This window comes from Anopheles ziemanni, chromosome 3, assembly GCF_943734765.1.
Source record: "Anopheles ziemanni chromosome 3, idAnoZiCoDA_A2_x.2, whole genome shotgun sequence".
Classification (NCBI taxonomy): Eukaryota; Metazoa; Arthropoda; class Insecta; order Diptera; family Culicidae; genus Anopheles; species Anopheles ziemanni.
Window position 1 is genome coordinate 88,884,358 of NC_080706.1, and position 24,768 is coordinate 88,909,125.

The window sequence follows — 24,768 nt, forward strand, 5'->3', positions numbered from 1 at the left end:
CTTTGATTCATTTATGAGAATGAATGATATAAATCTTTTAATGAGAGATTCATAAATTCTAAAGATTCATCAATGTTAAAAACATAGAAAAATAAATTCCAAAACATGCGAAAAATCATCTAAAATCCAAAAAAAGCGATGAGATTCATTAATGGTTTCAGAATCGAAACAAAAAAGATTCATGAATCAATCTGAACGAATCTTAGGTGAAAGATTTATATGAATGAATCTCGCTTAAAGATTCATAACTCACATCACTTGATAACAAAGAAATTGACGAAGGGAATTAGAAGTATGACAAAATGAATCGATTTCCCTGCCATTGGTAATACTTACTGGGTTTGGGCCGAAAGGCACGGTACAGTCCGGTCGCCAGCGATCCATAGTGCGACTCGATCGCATCGAACAACGAAGCCAGCATGAGTGCGACGGCCGCATCACCGTTCGGTGCGGCCCCGCTTGCCTCGGCGAAGTGAAACCGGACCGGCATCGGTTGCTGGTCGCTCTGCGGTCCCGGCGGATGACAGAAGGCCACCTGCAGAATGAGTCGCAGACGGCCAAGCTTACGCGACAGCCCATAGTTGAGTGCGTAAAGCCACTCGAGATCGTACCGGCGGTCGAGGAACTTAAACAGGGTGTCCAGAAAGTAGATGAACACGAACAGTGAGGCACCTGTGGCTAGGCCCCAGATGTAACTCCAGGTGGCCAACCCGATGACGGTGCCGATCACGAGCGCCAGATGGAGGCAGATGAGAAAGAACAGCCAGGACGCATTGATCGGCGGTTCGGACCACGAGTGCGCGAAACTCTTCATCTCTTCGCGCAGCTTCGACAGCAGGAAGCTCTTGCCGCTGCCCCACTTGGCGTACAACCCGACCGTGATGGGTGTGGTAAGTGTCGGTTCGCTCAGCACGTCGGCCAACGCGGACGAGTACAGCCCGTACCCCAGCATGCCCTCCGAATCTTCGTTCGCATTCAATCGCCGGTTGCCAAACACCTGCCCGAGGATTGTCTTCTGGTGCGTCGTATCGATCGCGTACGGTGTCTCACCCTCCTTGTTCGATCGGTACAACAGCTGGCTGTACTTGGGGTTGCTCAGCAGCGCCTCCACGATCGCCTTCGAGCGTGCCCGCATCGCCACGTGGAGGCACGTATCGCCCCGCTTGTCCGTCGCGCCCACCTTTGCCTTGCGCTCGAGCAACATCTGCACGATCTCCAGGTTACGATTGCGAACCGCGCGCAACAGCGGCGTATCACCGTCTTTGGTCGAAAGTTCCAGGTCCGGGTTGGACTGCAAGATCAGCTTCACGATCGCCGTGTGACCCTTCTCCACGGCCGTGTACAGCGCCGTCTTCTTGTCCTTCCCCTGAATGTCCACGTCCACGTGGCGCTTCATCAGTATTTCCACCACGCTCCGGTGGCCGCCCTTGACGGCGTTAATGAGCGGCGTGTCACCGGCCCGGTCCTGCACGTTCAGGTACGCACCGACGCCGATCAGTGCCGACGCTATCTCGGTCAGCCCTTCGCGACAGGCGATCGAGAGAGCCGTCATGCCGTCCTTATCCAGCGCGTTCACGTTCGGCTTGCGCTCCAGCAGGAGCGTGACACATTCCTGGTAGCCCCCGCTGACCGCCACCAGCAGCGGCGTCCACGAGTACATGCCGGCCGTGTCAACGTTCGCACCCGCCTTCAGTAGAACGTCCACAATCTCCGCATTGCCCTTCCGGCAGGCCCACACCAGCGGTGTCGTTCCGTACTAGAATGAGCGGGGAGATCGATATCAGTACCAGTCGTCAAACAACGGGTCCCAACACTAAGCGGCACTTACCTTATCACCCACGTTCACCTTGGCCCCTCCGGTGTTGACAAGCAGGCGCACGATATCCGTATGGCCCCGCCCGGAAGCCCACAGCAGTGGATTGAGGTGATAGTTGCCGTGTGCCTGCACATCGGCCCCCCGCTGCAACAGCAGCGCCACCACGCCCGTGTGGCCCTTGTACGAGCCCCACATGAGCGCCGTCCACCCGCCCATATCCCGGTGCTCCAGCTCGGCTCCATTATCCAGCAGCGTCTCGACGATTCCGACGTGCCCGGCCTTGGCCGCAAACTGTAACGCCGTCCAGTTGTCCAGGTCCTGCGCCTGAACGTCGGCACCACGCGCCAACAGTTCCTTCACGAAGTGGGTCGCGCCACGCCCGCTGGCAATCATAAGCACCGTTGTACCGTTCTGTTGAAAGAGAAACGGTGTGGTTAGGCATTCTCAGCAAGTCCTAGCGACATCGACATACACACTTACCTCATCACGATCGTCGACCTGCAGGTGGCGGGTCCCGAGGAATGATTTTAGTCCAGCTAGATCATCCGTTTCCAGGTACTGTAGCAGCGTACGGTGGCCCAACGATCCCATCGAATCGCACCGATTCAGTGCCTTCGGTGTGGGTTAAGAGAGGTCATTGGAGGGAAAAAAAGGTAAAAGAACATAGAAGTAAGAAAACAACGAACTGTGACAGTCGCAAAAAAGTTGGAGTAGTAAAAAAAAAGAGACAAAAATAAACACAAAAATCACTAAGAAACACTAGATCGGCAAAGAGTACAAGTTGAAGGTAGAAACAAAAAAACTAAACTCAAACAAACTAGAGTACAGATGATTGCTTAGTAGAACATATTCCAGCGGATCCAATTCGAAAGCCAGCGCAACTAAGGTTGAGTACTATGTTTTCAGTTTTAGCTCAGTTAGCTCATCCGTTTTTGGACAGCGGCAGCAGTTAGAAGAAAGATGGAAGCAGCCCGATGCTTGCTACCGAGAGAATTAGTAGCAACAAACACTGCATAAATAGTGACGCGATAGAGAGTCGAAGGAGAGAAAGAAGTAGATAAGTACATCCAAAGCGTAGAGAGCGCAAAAGGCGAAACCAATATTGAGTTAAGGGAAGGAAAAAGTAATACGACGAAGGTTTGTTGAAAGAATGAGCAAAACTCCACCAACCTGGGTGGAAATGAGGCGATGAAGATTGTATGAAGTAGTTTATATGACTTATTTAACGACAAATATTAATACAACAATTATTATACCGATATGATAACAGAGCTGACCATTGTTAAAAGCTCAATTAGAGAACACAACGAGCAAATGGATAGACTAGCATAAATAAACACGGACAACTGTAAATTACATCGAACAACTCCCCATGCAAAAGGAGTTAAATGAGTTGGTACTCGACCATTCTCCAGAGGAGGTCGAGGAGTACTCCAAAAAGAGGAACATGGCATTTGTCTGACTTAAAGAATAGAAACATCTGAATAATAAATTAACAAAAATATATGGACATTCAGTTTTGATTGCACAACATCCAAAAGCAATGACGACGTGATCGGATAAACATATTGCGTTCGAATTATTCTCTAAAGGCTGATGCAATCGAAAAGTTTGTAAATCTTTCTCTCGTGGCTATTGAATGATAAATTTTCGATTTGTCTACATTTTTGTTATGCAGTTCATTTTTTCTTTTAGTACTCCATTTAACAACAAATAGTGAAAAATATTATTTAGTTTTTTAATCAACCACAGATTAGGATTAATTTAAAAGAATATTAAAAAGCGCATTAGACAGAAGCCTTTTCGTAGTAAGAAATTCTTTTTAAACGGTTATGGCACATCGCTGGGTGTTAGTGGTACGCCACTCCAAACCGCAAGTGCGTAGAAACGTCTCCACACAACAAAGTCCAGAGTACAAGACGCGCGTTAGCAGCTTTCTGGAGCAACTTCATGCATGCCGACCGGATTGGTCGGAGTTTGTTATTGTCCGGTGGATGGCCGAGTGTGCATTTGCATACCGCTGGCAACAATGTAGTAGGTAAGGAACGGTATTACGTCCACGGAATAGCTGAAGTTTCTAAGGCCATTGAGTGGAGGAAGATGTCTACTGGAAGACCAACGTGTACTAGCAGCAGACCTTCCCCAAGTTGGTCGATTTCTTCAAGTCTTCGGTTGTGGTTTGTTGTTGCGAGGTACGGCAAGACTGCCTAAGGTTGCAAAGAACGAAAACGAGACCACTATTTTACCCCGGAATGCAGCACCTAACCTTAACGGGAAGGTTGTAGAGTGTCGTGGTCGATCACTCAGCACTGGACACGGGGCTCACCATCTAATAAAACGCCATTCCTCTCGTGTGGTTTTGGAGTACGAGTAAGAAGCGTACAGACAACTGCGTTTGCCCGAAGGACGCAACCACGCAATGGCAGAGTGTTAGACGGAAGTGTCGTAAAGCAGCAGAAAGATTGTGGTGGCGATGATGACCCCGTCACCGGTGCACGTCCGCGAAAGTATTGGGATTGCCTTTCATCGCCCTCTCGGAACACAGCGCACAGCGTTTCTAATTGGCTGCGGTCTCCGGCAAAACTGGCCACTCATTAATGGTGGATGATGAGTCCCCCTGGTCCGGGGGAAGGCCGTCCCGGATAGAGCGAAAGTGCGTTTGGTTATGTCTCTCCGAAGAGGCCAGGCCGATCGACAAGCAATAGGTGACCTTTTGCGGGCCGGTGGAGGGCGTTGTGCGGCGGCAACTGGTATGGATTGGTATTTGCGCAGTTCAAATGGCTATATTTACCATTTCATTACCATACCGGTTGTGTCCTGAAGAGGTTAGGTGCGTCGAAGCGGGGTCTCTAGCGGCGGGCAGGCTGTGGTCTAACCCGAGATGGCATGAAGACCGCACATTCTCGAACCATAGAAGACTGTCCGTCCGGCCGTCTGTCAACCTGCCCCTTCTTGTCCCTATCCCTGTAACTACCAGTTGTCCACCGATGAGATCATTACGGGACGAGGAACGGGAGGGGATAAAACAAACATACAAACTATCGGCGCTGGCGCGATCGGCCGTCCGTGGTTCCGGTTTTGCAGTGCGGAATTACCGTGCTCGCATTGAGCAACCCCGTTTACCCGCACCCTCAGCCCGGCCCGGGCCATAATTTAAGCATATAAATGGATATAATTGTACAATTTCTGCCATTACCGGCGGCAGGTACGATTACCTGGTGATCTCTTCTTTTAGGCCCCTTCTCCAATGGGGGCCCAATTAGGGTCAGGCTTTATCCGGTAGGTATGGATCGTCGTTTAATTGAAGATGAAGTAAAGAGAGACACAAGCAGAACCCTCCCACAAACCGTTCCTCGCGATCCCTAGGCCGTTCGGTGGAACATCGATTTCATAATAAAACATGCTGTCGTGTGGCCGCAATGCAACGATCGACGCAAAGGATCGACGTAATGCAAGAATAAACAAGCACACAAGGCAAGTGCATCGGTGGCAATGCTATTGCACGTTGTTGATAAATAACTTCATCCAAATTGCAACACAGTCGGTAGGATAATTCGTAGGAGCGTGCGATGTAAACACATTATTATAATAATTGAGAAATGATTTCAATGCGTTGAAAAAGTGATGACATCCAATTCTGGAACGCAACTAGGAATTGAGTTCAGATTTAGCAATCATCCACAAAATAAACATAAAAACCTATCTCTTACACTACAATTGCATGAAGAACACATCAAAGTATCAGTATTTACTCTAAAATGCAATAATAAACATGACGCAAGAATGATCACTAATATACAAGAAAACGATGTGCAAAGTATCTTTTTTTGGCCGAAACTATTTTTTATGTGTCAGCTTCGGTTTTTATTTTAAAGTAGCAGTTAAATGAGAACCACATATGATTGGACATAATAAGGATGTAATTGTTATTCACATCGAATTAAAACAACTAATTATTTGCTATAAAGCTGTCACATTGTGTGCAGTACATTGATTGATATTGATCATTGAATTTGATTGAAAAAAGGGGAAAAAAACAACATGCCCGACAGTTCAAGCATGTCACGATCGAGTATCTAACGTAACTGGTACAGTTTCCCTGATCGATGCACATAAATAAACACCGAGAATTCATACAGAAGCCGACCGAGAAAACTCTTTGAGGATCAACTCTCGGAAGAAAGAGCGAAAAAAATCAACTCTAAGAATGGCGCTAGACACACATGATCGTGTGCTCACTTCACCGTTGCGCCCGGCTTCTCCCTTTACCGGTCGAGGGGTATTATACTTTTAAATGAGCCCTTAGTTAATTAATCACGGCGTGCGGGTTTCATTTATCGGCGGCAGGGATTGAACCTCACATCGCTCGTTGGCGCGTAGGACCACGCCGTCGCCCTCGGAGGGCCGGTAAGGCGGCTACCGCGGCTTAGAATCGCAAAGTAAACGCAGTTCGCAGTCGGAAGTGAGTAGCAGTTCGGTGCGGGCGTGCCTGGTGAGTTCCAGAATACAACAAAAAACTCCTGCCTGCCTCTTGAGGGCTGGCAACTGACCGCTTGGCAACGCTCTTGGTCAGCGGAAGGTGGATACTAAACCAACCAACTCTTGGAACTTGGGTGCTAACCGCCCAGATCCGTATTAGTCATAACCGGACCGGTGCAAAAATGTTTGCCGCTGAATCTGAACTCTAACTTCCAAGCTGCACCGAGACGGGGGTTGAACCATTCCATTCCAAGTGCACGCCACACGAACTCACTTTAGGACCTGCTCGAGAGCGGTCTCTTGTGACTTGGTTGTGAGTCAATCGGCGGCAGATAACAAAAAGGTGTGCCGTGGGAACAAACAGGTTGTCCGTTGTGGTGGATTTGGAGTAGCTAAGACTTGTTGTTCCACGGGTACCAACGCCGTCGGCGGGTCCACTCGATCCGCGGTCCAAGGCCGATGAAAACGGCGGCAGCCTGGTCATAACTCAATCGTAACCCTAATCAAGGTTCCGGTTGCAATTGCTAGAACCCAACCAACCACCTACCATTAGGAACGTGGCTTAACCTAAGCAAGTATCTATTCTGGAGCTACCTTGACGGGAAACTAGTTGCAGAATGCTGTCCACCAAATCCAAAGTCCAGTGGTGGAGAAGTGGGATATAGGTCATGGAAGAAAAAACACTTCTCCATCACTTAAGTAGAGTGCATTTGGTCCATAACAGAAAGATTTTAAACCATTCCAAATGCACCCACGTAACTAAAGAAAAACATCAGTTGATGCAGCTGTTAAACGATCAGACTTTCACCCTTGGATCGATAGGTGGAGGAACTTCGGAAATAGAGGAACTTCAGAGGGAGAGGAACTTTAAACTTATGAATTGATTTGTGGAACATATAATTCTTATAAATTATTAGTTGATACAATTAACTCCAGATACAAGTACTACTTATTAAAGCGTTCGCAGAATTTCGGTTACGTCTCCGTTGGAAACTTTGGTCAGTGAGGGGTTAATCGGTACTGGCTGCATACTGGTAAGGGTAAGGTCTCCCGCCTTACCGCACCCCACCTTACTACGAACCCCATCCTCCGGTGCACGGGTGGTGGGCAGACGAGCAGACTAAAATGCGGCAAACTACACATACATGTACTTTCGACGAGCGGGTTATGCGCCGGCCGTACGCCTTCAGGCGCTGCACGTTCAGGATCAGCTCATCGTAGCCGATCACTTTCATCTCGTGGCCTCCCGTACACTCTCCGAGGACACGCCGCTTTTATTGGCACAATCAGGGGCTCGACTCGGGCCTCCCCGGGGGTCAAGGCAGGAACGGAACACCGTAAACACCCACCGGGCAGGAGACGACAGGTTAAATGGTGAGTGGTACGCACCGCACATACAATCACCACGGGACACCACCACAGCCACCGGTACACACATACGACTTGTTTAGCACATGCACACACAAATATACACCCAGACACGGTGGTAGGACTTATTTTTTCGTTTGTTTCCTAACCCTGGTGAGATCGGTGTCGTGGCGGCGTCTCAAATATCACCCGGAGGATACGCGTATTTCTTTCTCCCTCCGCAAGGGAGTTCTCCTCCGACGCACGGTTGCAAATTGTGATTTATGGCAGTTTGCGGTGTTAATTCTCCCTACTTTGGGAGGATTTTTGGCGGTGCACACAGATAAAAGATCACTTCGCTTCGAAACCCAAAATCTTGCAGGATCCTGTGAGAAAGGCGGATGTTATAGGAGCGCACTGCTTGCTTGATGCACTTTCGTGTTTCTGACCACCCGCCGAGAGCAGGAGGGGTACTCCATTCTGTGTGTATCGAGTGTGCTTTCGGAGCGTAAGTATTTTGGCAGATTTCGGGATGCAAAAAGCAACGAACTCGGGCTCGATCTGTGAGCGCAACATTGCTTCCTTATATCCGGGGATCAGACGTTTTAACTAATGAGCAGGAATGAGTCATCACTAAGATACCAACGGCTTTGGGTCCATTGACATATGTGTCTTACTTTTCCAAACGCCACGCCAGGATCGAGTCTCGCGATCCATTCTGGTTCGACCCTCGCAGGGTGGGTTTTTCCACCCGTCATTTAATCCGACTACAACGCTGACGATCGTTAATATTAACGGCTCGAGTTTCAAAAAATCCGGTTCCAAAAACCTGGTGTACGACTTCTGTTAGGCGTCATCGCCTCACAGATAGAAAATGAATCATCATGTGGGGTGGAGAGAAGGTTTTAAAAAAAGTTTTTTTTTTTAAATCGCACAAGTTAAGAAACTGCACCAACTCCACCAGTTGCATCAATGTGCAATGAGGGATAACATATTGAATATTCAATCCTTCATTTCAAAATCATAGCTTTCTCTCGTGCATTGAACAGAAAGGTCGAAGGTTAAAAAATAATCAAAGGAGTTTGGCGAGCTTTTCCAAGCCAGTTTTAGTTTTCCTCCCAAATTTTCATCTATTCTTAAGGATCATTGTGGAAGCACATTGTTGATGGTGGAGTTGTTAAAATGTTTCAACATTTTCTAGACAGTGTCAACCAAAACTCCAAACTACTTTTGGAAAAAGAATAAACTATTTCAGCGTTCCCAAACAGAATGGAATTAGCTACGCATATGGCTAAGACAACCGTACGCGTTTCTGTCGATGATATGTTATTTTATCATCTCGAAAACATCTGACTCACACACCGGGCGAATAAATTTACATAATCTTGCTAGTAAAAATTAAGCAATAAATTTCACTCCATCGTTTGGTTCGATTTGCGTTTCGATGGAGTTCGAATTAAAAACATTTTTTTCTTAATTTCATAATGGCGTATTGTGCTACTTTTCCGACAAAGCACGGTACGATAGAAATAGAGTGTGTCTAAAACAAAAAGAAATTGAAGACAAAACTTGTAGTTTTGATTTAAGATCAGGCAAAGGATTACAATTTCTGTCTCTACAGGATGTTACTTTTCTAGAGACAAGTACCTGACAATTTTAAAGAACCTCAACTACTTTTCATTGGTTCGGTCTATCATTCCCATTAGGTTTAGATTTGTCTAATTAATACGATTTTTTCAACTTTTTTAATTTCTATCTAGAGATTGTGGTTTGCGTGACGTTTGAGAACGAATCTACGACGCCACATGGAAATTGTGTATCGAAAACAAAACTAATCTAGTACGCAGTTCATAACGTCGTTACCAATGTTGGATTATTTTCTCATTTAACATCCTGTTCCTGTTCGATCCAAGTAAGCCCGATGCACCCCAAGGAAATCTGCCATTATCTTACGGATCCCGAACACTTGGATACACACAAAAAACGCATCGCACGTTCAAACAGACCTGGTAAGCATCCACTGAAGACTACTAAGAGAATTGAACACACTTTGTTGGTGGTGAAAACGGTGGGTGGTGGAAAAACTTGAGGCAAAACAAATAGGCGTTCGGATCGTAGCAACGTTCTAACGATAGGACTTTTTACTCTCCGGGAAAGATCAACGCTTTTCGCCACTACCATATGACAAGGGATACTGCATTTCTTGTGCACCCTTGCGACTGAGGCCAATGAAATTGCCTGTGGCGGTCCTCGCGAGGATGGCGCTCTAATCCGCGATCGTCACACAACCACACACACACACACAAACACACAGCAAACGATCAACGGTAGGGAAACTCGCGCGCGTTCGTCGTTTTCAGTCAGTCGCGGTCGAACGCGCGTCGCAGACTGAGGACCACATTTGCGACACTGCATTGACGCGCCCTCGCGCTACCGGGCTAACACAGACGCACACGAACCCACTCTCCGTGTATCCGAAACAGGTACCCCAGCTGATATGCCTGACAGTAGCAACCCCCTCCCTTCCTCTCCACATGCCTCCACTGTGACAGGTTTTTGCCATGCCATCACGGCATCGGAGGGCCAGAACATGAAGCCAGAAGACTGGAGAGTCGGTGCGAGATCGCGTTGATCGCGCGCGAACCGAGAGCCTGTGAGCTTTTTTCAGCTGAGCACACAGAATCCACGCGAAAAAGCGGTAGAAAATAAGTCCCCGATCTTGGGGCCAAGCCTCCCAGATCCGTTCGGGACAGGTTTTTCACCGATCGTCTGCCTCGATCACATCCTTCAAGCGATCCGGGCGCGGGGAAACCCGGTGCTTTAAATCAGTACCCAATGAAGAGCCACGAAGATGGAGCGTGGAAAATAAAATATTCTTCTTGATCTTCCGGGGAACGACGTAACCGAAGGATGATCACACGGAGGACGGGTCTTTCCCACGGGATGCCGAGAGTCCTCCAGTGCAGAAGGGTAGAGTGAGTAAAGTTTTCACTCATCTCATTCTCACTCATCCGATCATCGTGATCGCACACACGAAAAAAAGGGGGCAATCAGATAAAATGTTTCGGAAAGAACCTTTTTCACTTCTCTTTTGGTTTATAGTTCGAAAAGTATAAATTTCTGCAATTCGTTTTATTTAGGCTCCCCTGCCCGCTCCAACTGGATCCGCCGACCCAGCGTGAGATCTTTTTGGATGCCCGAGGAGAAGGAGGTTTCTGTTCACGATCTGACAAGCAGGGTGAGAAGATTAATTTTTGAACGAAGCAGCAAACTTTAGCTACAAACAGAAATTTGCATCTGAAAGAAGAAATGTTCCAGAAGATGTACGAAAAGTGGTTTCAGCGGTTTTTGCGAATAATGCTGATTCTTGGACGAGATATTGTTCAAACCATATTATAAGTTAAAGCTGATTGGACTCTTTAGCAGCGCTGATGTAATAATGATATATAAGGAAAAAACTTAAATATTCTGTCACACAAATCGTGTAGAGATTGAGGAACTTCTAAATTTGAACCAAACAATACATGTTAAATTATTTTTTCCTCTTTTTAACACATGTCTCTAATCTTAGTCGATCATCCGGGACCGGATTAATCCGGGAGTCGGTGTTGAACTTTTTAACGATTTGTAAAAAAAATGTGTTACAGTAACTGTGAGTTCAAATAAGTTTATGTAGCTAATTCGAACTTATTGAAAATAAATTATTTAATTTTCAACACACAAATGTTGGTAAAAAAGCATTCTTTTTGTCTAAATTCTCTCATAATTCAACTCTTGTAGTATAAACATATATGTGACATAGGTTTGCAAGTCGGCCCAATTATCCGTGGAATTTGGTTATCTGGGGTCCAACCGGTCCCGAATAAGCACGGAAATCGACGTTCTACTGTACTTTAGCTTTAGTTGAAATAAAAAAACACAGCGTTCATAAATAAAATCGCAAGAATCAACACCCACCCTCCTTACACGTGGGGATTTTAATTTAAAAGTCAATTAAAGGCGGAGATTAAACACGCATAACAGGATTCGATTCGACCTGACTCCCTGTGGTTGCACCGATAGCCGGCCCATGTTCTGGATGCAACGACTCGTGTGAATAATAAATTTCACTTCTGAAACACATATTTTGCGTTTTACATGGATTTGTTACCAACGAGGTCTCGTACAGTGTCCTGCGTTTCATTCTTGGCAACGACAATGGGTAGTAATTGAGCAAACCTAGTTTTTAAACACTACGTCATCAGGAACTTGCATGTTCCGATGCTCAACCTGTTAAATAGAGGCACAGTACAATGTTGCTATGTCACCTATGTGGGTTGTCTCTACAGAGAAGCTTATTTATAGCCGCGATGTCTTGAAGTTAATAAAACCGTCGGCTCATTAGCAAAATATTTGCACGAACATGTGGAAAACTTCACTCTCGGCTAGTGGACTCTCGGAACGGAATCTAGCACCTGGCGGACAATACTAGACGAAGTTTCTCTACGTTCACCTCAAGCTAAGAGTGAAAAGAAGACCTTCTGAATGGTAAAGACCGTGCCAACCATTTTCTCAGGTAACAGGTGGTACCTTAATGTGGCAAATGAATTTCGTTACGGTTCGGTATATTTTGGCAGACGATCTTACACTCTATATGCAACATGAAACGGCGAATAAATACAAAGAATCTTCTTCTTCTTGGCGTAACGACCTCTTGGTCATGCCTGCCCCCGTTAAGGGCTTACGAGACTTGTTTCCCTGTTGTACGTGGATAGTCAGTCCTCTCGTACAGGGGAAGGTCCGGTCTCGGTTGGGATTCGAACCCACGCCGTCGAGGTGGTGAGCCCCGGCGCTCATGGGCCGATTTTCTAACCGGCGCTACCGCTCGGCTGTCGCGGACCCTACAAATACAAAGAATAAGTGAAAGATTAAAACAAAAACGAACGTAAAACAACCACAATTTAAACGGCTTCAATATTGAATTATCATGGTTTAAAACGATATGTTTCCTTCTTAGTACACATGTTACAAATATACTGTCAACATTTAACAACACATGAAATACAAGAGAAAGCTGGAATCTATAGTATTGGCTAATGTTACCGTTTTGGTGTAACAACATTGGTTTACACCGAACTATTCACAAAGAATAGAGTAAACTACATTAACACTACAACAATGTGATAAACAACTAACCACAAAAAATCAGTACTCTAAGATGAAACGAATACATCGACATATAAGAAAACACTGGGAAGAGTTTAACGAGGAGCGCATAAAACACGGCGTGACGAAGTGTACAAATACCAAGGGGTAAAAACATGGGTTGCGGGATAGAAGGTATATTAGAAAATTCATCATTCGAAAAAGGTAAGAAAAAGTGATTCGAGTTTCGTTCGTGAAAGGTTAGTAGAGGTTTCTTCAGTGTCGATATTTGTGATTTGCTGGTTGCTCTCGGATGTCACGAACCGGTGAATTGCACACGTGTATAAAGTATCCGACTGCAAACGATGCTAGTAAAAATTCATAACTACCAGAAACAAGGACAAAACTTTCACACAATCAGAAACGTTGGTGATGGATGAAAAGGTTTAGTAGAAAATCGAAACACAAATCAAAATATTAATAACTGTACGGAAATTAGTGAAGAGGATACAACAAGAGGATTAACTTGAATTTTTTTTATGGATCGTTAGCATTCCTGATTTATTCAAGGCTCAAGACAAACAGGATAAAAGGATCGACGAAGGTGACTGTTGATTATTTTATAGTTTTGTCTCACACAATTGTTGTTGTTATAAAGGGATAGATATTTTCTTAAAGGTTTCTGGTTCTAGCCCAATCAACCAAAGCAGGAACTCATCGGTATCTTCAAAAGCTTGACATTTAAGGATCTCACGAGCGGTGGTCTCAAGTTGAGCGTGGCCAATGAGTGATGGACAAAATGACAAATCGTACGTACGTTTGTTTACTTGAGCCTCGACAACTAAGAATGGGAAGTTTTAGACTCTGAAGTAGAGATAATTTAACAAAGCACGAAGAGCGAATTACTACGAGAGAAGAGATTTGAAGAGAAAAGAGTGTGAGGAAGGAAGATAGTTTCTATTGAGCGGCAGCGACAGCGGGGATGACAGGATGAACGAGGTCGAACGGCATGGCACAATGGCAAATGACAAGACAAGAACACGGGAGACGGTGAGCTTGAAGGAACGGGTAACTTTTGGTGAAGTACAAAAAAACAAACACACAAACACACATAACACGAGGCACCGACGGGGGGAGGGGGAACTAGGGATGTAGCGAGCGATTTTTTTTTGGTTTTTGCTTGTGTGTGCTTGACAGATCTGGTAGGTACCGTATTGGAGTGGCGTCTCATGATCGCAAAACTGAACCGTCTCGGCGTGTGGTCGGTGTCGGCGCTGCCAGCCTGCAGCGATCCTGGATGGTAGGGCGAAAGGGAACTTGTAACGACCAGCGAGGGGATCCGCAGACGGTGCTGCAGCAGCCTCGTCGGAGTGCTGTGGCTGTTGGCATTGCCGGTGGGTAGCAAAGACGACGGGGAGCTGCCACGCCGAGGGGTACCCTCGGGAGCCAGATGAGGTGTGGAGGCAGCTCCATCGGCCGCCGCTCGTTCCTGACCATCGGCCGGCCGGGTGAGTGCATCCGTTCTTTCATCGCTTCCTGCCGGGGCCGCCACATCCGGTGTCGTTGGAGTGGTAGCGGCCGTGGGGGCCAGCTGCTGCGACGGACTGTTGTTGTTCGTGCGATCCAGTACCGTGTCCAGCAGGGTTGCGTCAGGAAACGAGCCATGAATGCTGCTTACCAGCGCCCGCACATGATCGTACCGCTTATCCTGATCCATGCGTCGTGAGTTCCCACCGGGCAACAGCGACCCCGTTGAGTGCTAGGCTGCACTTTGACGTCTCTTGTCGTTGGGGAAAGTCTCCCCAAGATTTCGATTGCAAGTCGTACAAACGTCTCCGTGGGATGCAGGAAAGCGTTTAACAGGACGACGACGAACTTTTGGTTGGTTTCTATTTGACCATCGCCCTTTGGCCGGCGCTCGGATCTGACCGCGAGAAGGATATGCGACCAAGGAACGGAGAAATATTTACAACAATAAACAAACACACAGACAGACACAAAACAATCACGCACACTGATTGTATGATGGCTCGGTTGCCTCAAGTGTCAAACATCTATTTTTCCAGCTCGATTTTGACAGAAGATGCGCGCATTCCAAAAAAGTACACTGGACGAGAGCAACGAGATTTGCCGTTGGTTGGGCGATCTGATGTAAGGACGAACGTTAGGACGTGGACGCGGTTTTTTTTATTTGATGATGAACGGTAGTGTTGCGGAGCGAGCAGATCAACGATCAACACAAACGTCGAGCGAGTGAAGCGTACGCCCGAGCAGTGGTCGAGCGAAATAAAAACAACATTCCTCTGTAAATAGAACATCCAATATCGATCGGAATGGAGATAAAAGAACAGAATGCAAAACTAGGTAAGTGATGATCAATCGAGAGTTAGGGCACAAGGGTTTCGATAAAAAAAAACAACCGGCAATTGGGCATATCACGAGCATCAAACGGGACACAACTTAAAAGAAAAGAAAAACACGCTATGTTTCAAGGCAGTTGCGGCAAACCAAAGCACTTTCCGGGGCATTAGCTATGGCGGTACATTTCAGCTCGAGCAAATACCGTATCAGGGGTGCTTTTTCTGGGTAACCTTTTAGTAGAATGATGAATTTCGTTTAGTTTTATTGTATCCAATGTTTTCTAAAAGACACTCTAAGAGACTGAGTTGTTCCAATTCGCCATGGAAGGTTGGTTTTAGAAACATTACATAGCCTACTTAGCTACACATGTGTACATCAATTGTGTTTAATAAATTTTCCACCCGCAAATGAAACAATTCGTCGGTCTCTATCTATGTTTAATCGACCAAAAATGTTTCAATAGCTTTTCTAAGCCAATCGAGTTGGTCCAATAACGTGTGTATTGTCTCTCTAGGGCAATGCTTGCACTACTGAGAGAAACTAAAGGCGTTTAGTCTATTCTATGAGGCTCTCTAATGGTCGCTAGGTACACTACGAGCTATTCTAGAAGCATGTGTGTCACTATCCACCGCTAACATGGGATGCAACCAACTGAAACATTCTGCTATACATGGTAGAATACGACAGCACACTTCTTTCTCCATGTGCTGCAGTGAAGTTTCTAGCCAGAGTGCATTGTACACTTTCCAATATCCTCCCCTCACTGCAGCATCGGAGTGTGGTGTTATTACAATCCACAAAAGTAGTACATCATAACAGAGGGAAACGGAAGAGGAAGTCTCTGTCAATGCACCACTACTTGCGCTTCCCCTCCAGCTCCACCGGGAGAACTTTGTGAGTTAAGTTGCATCCTTTCGGACACGGTACGGAAACATCTAACATTCACACGTCAACGTGCCCGTATGTTGATGAGTATGAGATACGAACGGACATGCACGAAATGGGACAGGAGACATAAGTTGTCAGGGGGGTACACATCATATTTTGTTCAAACTGGATGGTCCAGCACGAGCTACCCACACGGCTGTTCCTGGTAAGAGGGGAAACGGAACGAGGAAAAGTCCCCGCTGCGATGATGAGAAAATGAGCATGGATGATAAATAAAGTAACGGACACTTTTGTGTCCCCTAAAGCGAACAACTGGCTGGACGGGTTGCTTTCTAAATGAGTGAAAATTAAACGTTGGCATGTGGGAAAGAATTCAAAGTGATATTGATGTATTCAAAGAAGTCACTTAAGCTGTCAGTCAAATCGTCCAACGTTCTGTCATCGTCTAGGTCAACGGCTAGTTTTGTGGCTATAGACGGTAATTAACCCACACAAATACACACAATCGATACCCTCCCCTTTCCCGTGGCGCACGAAAACATCCTTCATCGATCATCAAACGACTCATCGTGGTCATTGCCAGGAGGAACAGGCGACATTAATTGCAATTAATTGCCACTGGAAGGGTACGATTCCCTCGGTCAATACACCGCCGCACCCTGAGTGAACCCTCGCGGTGAGTGCTTGTAAATCAAACGGCTCAATGTTGGCTGAAGCAAGCTGTCGATCGTTTGAAGGTGATGCGGTGTAGGTAAAATATATTATCCCCTCACCCCCGATTGCAGTTATCTATTGAGGCAAATGACAGATTAAATGTAATCAAAGTAAGCGCCCCCCGCAACTGGGATTAACGCTTCCGTCGGCATGAGACACGGCATCGCTAATGGCTCGCCATTGAGTAATCAATGGGTTGGTTCTTTTCCTCACCCATTTCTTTAATTAACATCGGCCCGACAAAAACCAAAAGGCCGCACGACGTTTTTATTCGCCGAACCGTCTTGACGTCGTCTCTTTGATAAGATAGAAACGCAAGAGAATAGGGGACGTCGGGGGACGTGTATCGACCACATTTACCGGACGGTATCTTCGGCACGATCGCTGATGATAACGTTGTTGGATGGGTGAGTCGTATCATTTGCAAATAACCTCGTGACCATCATAATGCCTACTTTATTGGCGCTTACAATGTACCCGGGTCGAGATAAAAGAAAAACTTCACACCTCTTGCACGATGGGAATTATTGCAAAATACGCAGAGAACTATACTAAACATCTTTATTAGCAACAATTTGATCAATTTCAGCCGGTTTAGAAGCGTTGGATCTCGTGGATAAAGGAAGAATCATAATCAAATGGATAAAGGAAGATATTCAGCCGCAAAACGGAGAAAATAGGCAATTTACACACTCAATCAATAATCAATTATCTTACTGCAAAAACTTAAACCAAAATAAAGCGATTAAAATAATTGGAACACACATCCAGATTTAATTGAGAAAAGAAAATAGTTTGTGCGTTAGAAAACATCTACGGACATTCCGCAGTACCCCACCATTTATTTTAAATTAGTGTCACACTCAGTTCAACCATAGACAGATAGGAAGGGGAGCACGGAAAACTAGGTGATGGGCACCATTTGAATAGTTTTCCGAGCGAATCTCGCAAAAACGATCTTGATGAAAGTTTTCCAAAGTGCAAAGTAAACTATCCGGAAGGAATGTCGTTCCGGCAAACGGTTTCAAACGGGTGGAATGCATCTCACTTCCGTCCTATTTGCCTTTCGTCAATCGGCCACTCGATGCCCCAAACCGGCGGACGTTCCGAGCCATTTAGATAAGATCTTTTTTTATTTTATCTTCGCCGATCCGCCACGCCAAGGAACACATCAGCTGTCCTCGTGCCGACGTCGTCGTAGGATGCACCCTTCGCTCTAGGGGTTGCGGGGATTGTTTGCTTGTGTTTATTTTATACTTCAGCTTTTACCACCCTACGCCACACACACCAGGGTTCGCCCAAACCCACCCACCCACCCCCGGGAAAGGGGGATCTATCTATATTTACCTGATGATGGTGATGCTCGTGGCCGGCGGAGCGGAGTTTGAACATTGTTGTTATTCGGGGTTTCCTCTCGATTTGAAAAAAAAACGACTCTCGCTCTATCACAATCGCACAATCGATCGAAATCGGCTGCCTTTCTGCAAGAACGTCACGAAAGCCAACAAAACCCGAACCTGACTCAGAGCACCGAGGGGTTGGTTTGTTGTTGACTCGAGGATGACTTTGTTTCTCTATGCACCCGCTCGGTGCATCATGTATTTTTTTCCTTTTTTATATATTTTTTTCTCTCCGTCTCAAGCAAATTTACACAATATCAATTCCTCCAACCCCCTTCTTTCTTTGTGTCTTACGAGGTGGGGTGTGTTTTGTTTTAACAAGGACACAACTTTTGCGCTAATCGATTATGCTTCATCATCGGCTGACACTTGGGTCTTTGTCGAATTCCTATTCACACCACTGGGTTCGATGTTGCGAGCGATAGAAACACACCACCTTGACGAATCACAACGAACTTTTCCCATTTCAGTAAAGAAAACACAAACAATCTGCTTCCACGCCTCTTCTCGCTTTCTCGCGTACCTTTCGGGAGCCTTTTCAAGAACGGGTGCACTCGGAAATTGTGCTGTTTGCTCAATGATAAATGGCGGCCGCTTTTAAATCCGACCGACACACAACACACAACGTGGCAAAAAAGTCTTGACCAAAGTCGGGGGTATCTGCGGCGAATGGAATGGAAAGATTGTTTTCCAAATCTTCCCCTAAAAACACAACACCACCAAAATGGAGGAAGGGGATTATTTATGTGCGCAGTTACACGCACAGCACATCGGGGATGTTTCTATGGAGAAAGCCACGTTGACTCGATGCTGCAAGACCCGACAACGCAAAGCAAACGAAAAACACACTTTGACAGTTGGTAGTTCAAATCAGGCCGGCGATCGGGAAAACCATGGCCATCTAGACGACACTTGCTTGGATCACTGAAACTAGTTCACACAGATACGCACTTGGCGCTCGCACCCCGTGGAAAGTATCGCGATCTTCTTTTTTGTTTAACTGAAGTGCGTTTCAATTCGAGCCCATCGTTGGGTGATCTACTGATTGGATCTCAATTGCAGATGGCGCCATCTCTTGGAGGACGACGCCGCACGGAACCGTGTGTCGCTACGGTACGCGATGTGACCGATCGTGCGCACATTCGTCAACTGAACGGCGGACCGCACCGCGGGAGTGTGACAACAGGCCTTGCGCGCGCACACACGCTCTCCCGACACGGATACAACACCGAATCGAACCATCGCGCGCTGCCCGCTCCGCCGACACCATCACACGTGCGGCGGCCAAACCCGCATCCGTCGCGACCCTCGTTGGTGATAGCGCGATACTCTCGCGACAATAGACACCACGTCGTATCTGTGATTAAAATTCTTTTATTATCCGTGTATCGTCAGTACGGGTACGGGAAGGCAGGCCGCCCATCCCGCACACACTCACGATCGCCCGCGCTAAGATCGCCCTTTACAGCGCTGCCCTCGAACGCATCCACACAGTATGGACCGTCGGAGTGAAACTGGGGTCCAAATCTACCATGTGGCCAAGATCTTTTTTGGACCACAAGAGACCAGAGCCTACGAGCCAAGCGACAGCTGATTGCTTATCGGAAGTGTAGATGTAACAAAGTCGGGGGGAAGGAAAACCACCCGCCGAGCGGGTGTGGTGGTAATCTATTTGTACTTCCGTCCTTCCCGATGCCCGATGCCATCTTCTTTGAGACTTTGCCCGGAGTGATGTTTCCCAGTTGTACTTTGGGTACTTCTGCACTTCTTTATCGCAAATCGGCTAGGAATGACTGGTTTGAATGTCATATGGTAGACATTTTGTGATTCCACACACTTTAGGATCATTTAAGTTGAGAGACTATGTGTATGACCTTTTTTCGACCTTTCTAAAATACGATAAATTATGGAAGTTTGTGCGTTGTAGGTTCAAATTTCACTGGTACGAATTTGGAATACCAAAAACCTTTGCACAAGAGGAGATTCTACCAAAAACCTTTTATACTATTGGACTGATACGAAAACTAAAACGAGGATCTTGTTGAAAACATAATCGACCATCAATGTTTTGGGTATCTCCCGTCGTTTGAACCAAACGGCTGCCATGGTCCCCGAAATTTCAATATCTTTTGCGAAAGAAAATACTTATCATTCGTTTGGTAAAAGTATATAGATTGGAAATAAACCGAGATAATGATGATAGCACCTTAACAGAAGTGGTTAGCTAATGACGCTATACCCCCACTGGGCAATATGAGAAACTGATTTCTGCCCCATATTGGATCAATTATTCAACAGTGTCAAAGTGACAACCTGGAAGTACCTCATCCATTACGGACGGCCAAACGATTGCCGTATCATTAAAGCAGATAGCCGTACAACCACCGAGTCGGAAGGGGAAGCACCCTAACTGAACATTGTTTTTTTTATATTGGGATTATAAACTACACAGATACGCTTTCCCGATCATCGTCAACATTCGAGGAGAGCTACCCGCGCGGGTTGTTATCGGCCACCCTAATGGTGGCGGTTAGATACATACTCGACCGACCACCAAGCGGCACTGATTGAAGTGAGTGTCAACACACGCTTGAAATCACCACGGGGTGGACGTGCGAGGCGTGCATTTGATCACGCGATCATCATCAAAGAGCGTCCCGGAACCCGGCTAGACACCTTACCCACGGTCAGGAAGGTCACCGGTGGGAGAAATGTCCCCCAGGAAGTGGATTCCGCAAGTCTTAACGATTGGGCGCGCTACAGCCTCAACAATTGGGAAGACGGTGGCCCACTTCACGATGGCCGGCCGCACTTGCAAGTGCATCGTGTGCGAAACGTCAAAACAAACAAATGAATGGGCTGTTCGATTTCAAAAACAAAAAATTAACGCACAAGATAAGCCACCGTAATAATCGCGCGAGAGGAAGTAAGTCAGGGTTAGGTTCATTCTGGCAGAAAGTGGCGCCAAATTGATAGCCGTTCGCGAGGGGGTCAATGTTTTTTTCAACCAAATGTTTGACTATTGAAGTACTAATTTCGGAAGCTGCTGATCGAATCTTATTCGCAGCATACACTTATATCTAAAAGGTACATTTTTTTTTCATATCTTGTAAAAATCCGATAGATAAAATACTTTGTGGTATTAACACGCCACATTTTGTAAACTACACAAACATAAAAAAAACATACGATCGTTATGAAATCGTGGAGTGTTATCTCAAGTGCATCTTTGTTGCATGAAAAATTGTCTCCCTAGCAAAAACATGCAAATTCGCTTCCTCGCTGCGAATTTATCTGCAGCTGCTACATATCACCCAGGGCTAATATTGTAGAGTAAGGTGGGTCAAAAGTACACTGGACGTAATTTCATACATGCATATGCATACATATATATGTTGCCTATAGATAAGTGTTTGGTTTTATAAACGGAAATTAAGCAAATAGAAGATGTCGATTTAGCATAAACTTATGTTTAGGATAAACATTTTTAAGGCACTATAATGCATTTATCGAACCTCGTATCTCATAAATGTAACAACTTATTAAAATCAATGTACAACTGTGGTATTACTTTGTTTTCACTTGGTTCAAAATTTTACACGACACAAAAAGTAGAACTACACAGGTTTTCAAAAGGTGTACACTTTTGCCCCATGTTACTTTACAACCGTTTTCAGTGGATGTAGGAGAAATCTTGTCCACCATAGGCATACCATCGGTATGCACGTACGGAACACAGCACGGGCTTGTGGTAGTTGTTTGGCCAAACCGGGGATGACGGGCAGAGATGTAAACAAAGATGGTGCCGAGATGGAAGAGATTAGTGGCGCGTTTTCGTCGGTGTGTATACCTGGCTGGAGGAGCTGGCCGATCTGCGCAGTGAGTTCCGCAGGAAGCCCAGGTACGGCAGTATGCTGCCATAGGAGTGATTTCTCGTCAGACCGGCACCGATTGCACCTGCTGCATGGCCACCACTGCCGCTACTACTGCCCGGGGACGATTGCGTCAACGGTGACAGCTCGGACGGTTCCCGGTTTCGTAGAAATGGACGTCGGTCCATCTTGTCAGGGGTTTGTGACAGACGGCACAATTACACGCTAATAAACTCTTGCGGAAAAGTCTTTTCCTGCTCAGATCGAGGCTGAGCTTGGTCAAAGGTTTTGAACACGAAACAGTGAGTCACAATTTGCTTAAAAACTACACGCGCACGTTAACTGTACGATCAAAAAACGGGATGATCGTGCGTCGATCGGATCGTTCGGTTCGACTAACTGCGGCCCGGAACGGGGCACTAATGGCGCGACGGTTACACCTTATCAGCCCCCGGACCGGGACGGTGTCAAACTGAACTCCGGCGGCGCTTGCACACGGGATTAATAGCGCAACCCCTTTCGTGTGGTCGTCCATTCCAGCCCTCCCCGCCGGTAAGGGGTCCCTCCAATGTGACAAAGCAGTATCAAACGATTGTCAAACGCTGGACACCCTCCACGCGAGGCGTGAACCCGAACTGTCACCATGGGAGAGTTCGCCGGAGGGAGCGTGCAAGAAGAGATTAGCGACAAAGTATATTCTGGGCTACCATGTGCCTCATTACAATTACGGTGTCAACACCGCGTTAAGGATGCTGGCTGCTTCCCCGGTCGGCCATTGTCGGAAGATGACTGGCGTCGCGTGTGTTGGTGGCGCTTAGATTAAATGCCCTTTTTTGCTGAAGCTGCCGATGATCACACGATGCAGCATGGCTTGACTGTGATGGTGGATCGTGTACAACCCCGCCCCTCCTGAATCATGATAAAGCAATAACTGATAAGAAAATTCCACACCGTGAGGGTTTTTGAATGCCTTCTGCAGAACTATTATGGATGTGTTGGATCAAAATAGAATCTTGGGGGGCTCCTAAGCCCCGGGGTTCGGCAACCTTTCTTTCCGGAAGCGGACATAATACGGTCATATTCAATTCGCACATTATTATCAAAGACCAAGATGTTAAAAATACTATTCTTCTTTGACATAGCAGTAAACTCATATTTGTAAGCCGTATTTATGAGTTTTTTTTACAACAATATTGTTACGAACTTTAAGATGTCCTATTTTCTGGGAAAGTGTTGACACCAATAAATAATTATAAAAAAATAAAACCCACGACAAGAATACACTGCAATCAGAAGTTCGGTATAATATTGTGTTGTTTTGTAAACGAAAAAAGGTTCATTTTATAATTAAAAAAAAAGTACAACAGTACACGTAGTTTGCCGACCTCTGACACAAGAAGGACGATGATTGATCATTAACACGTTGAATGATATGTTTAAACCCCGATGTTTTATTCCTCGCCTGTCGATTAAACCCTTCGTATGGATTCCGTGCAGTGAAATTAAACAGAACGGTTACAAACAAGATGAAATCACCCATTGATAAACGTTTACAAATTATCCAATTACCATGATGGATTGCGGTTAATCCTTCCGATGAAAAACAAAGGTCGAAGGAAATTCTTCGACACATCGCAGACCCAAGAGAAGGGAGGGAAAAACGCCACGATGCTCGGTGGTGCCGACGAAGCAGCAAAAGCGTTCCGTAAATCACGGCCAATGAAACGGTGCGCCGTTTGATGTTTCTTCAGACCGGTGGCTAACGGCAAAACAAAGCGCGGGCGATTTGCAAACAACCGATCGCGCCGGGTCGGCTATCTTCTGGGGAGAGGTTTTCCTCGGGCATTTAAATTATTCGAAAAATCGTTTTTGCGTGTGTCGACGACCGAGCGGGCCAGCGAAAGGAAAAAAAAACAAGACGAGCAGAATCAGCGCAAAATATTGAATCAGCGCGTGAAAGTCTACTCTCGGCAGGTTTTTCTTGACGAGCACATTTTTTATCACATTTAATTACCGACAGTGTTTTAAATCTTGCGCTCATAATTCCTAATGCCGGTCACACGGACCAACCGTGAATGGCGTAAAAAAACATGTCGCTGGTATTTTTATACATTGTCAATTAAAAACAAAATAATTATCCTTCCACTCCGTGTCACTCGCTACGGAAACTCCCTGCTGATGGTTTCAGCAGGGGCACGTGGAATCAATGAAATTTTACTGCTCCGCAAGCTTCATTACTGCTAATAATAGCAACTAAGATGTGTAATGAAGATTAAAGAAATTAAAAATAGTCCCTTTTCCACTTTTTTATTGCATTGCCCCAATGATAATTAACCAGACGAACACGCTACCGAAAGGGTGGCAAATATCACCACGGTTCAGCGCACATGTTTTCATTCGGCACCGGGCGATGTATCTTGTATTAATCATCATCACACACTGATGGGAAAGCATGTTGATTGGCATTCGAACAAGAAGAAAATCCCCCGGTAAAATCGTCCTGCCAAATCGCCTCCGCGCGAGCATGTTTTGCAGTGCGAAAGGTTAAGAGCATGACCGCGATACAGCGAGTTTGATTAGAAGGCTTCCCGAGTACGAGTGAAAGAGAGGGAGATACAATAACAAAAACAACCCCCTTCCCTCGGCGGTGCGTCATCCAAGCATGCACAGGATTGCAAAATGGTTCGGTTTCTTCAACGCCGGTCTTTTGCAAACAGGAAAAAACCGGTATTCCTGCTGTTCCGGACAGCTGATCTCGGGTTGCTTC

General features: G+C 46.1%; 1 protein-coding gene across 3 annotated transcripts in view; it reads right to left on the minus strand.

The window, feature by feature from the left end:
- Nucleotides 1-22,620, minus strand: part of LOC131287652 (kinase D-interacting substrate of 220 kDa) — a 28,378-nt gene extending 5,758 nt beyond the window's left edge. For 2 of the 3 annotated variants that reach the window (XM_058316724.1, XM_058316722.1), the window contains exons 1-3: nt 2,297-2,428; nt 1,829-2,227; nt 337-1,756 (exon numbers count right to left, since the gene is read on the minus strand). In XM_058316724.1, the coding sequence (XP_058172707.1) occupies nt 337-1,756; nt 1,829-2,227; nt 2,297-2,407 (1,930 nt within the window). In that variant the 5' untranslated portion in view covers nt 2,408-2,428. Of the gene's footprint in view, nt 1-336; nt 1,757-1,828; nt 2,228-2,296; nt 2,429-21,979 lie in introns of those variants that run through there. The other variant, XM_058316723.1, reaches the window with a different exon arrangement.
- Between the last annotated feature and the right edge of the window lie 2,148 nt (nt 22,621-24,768).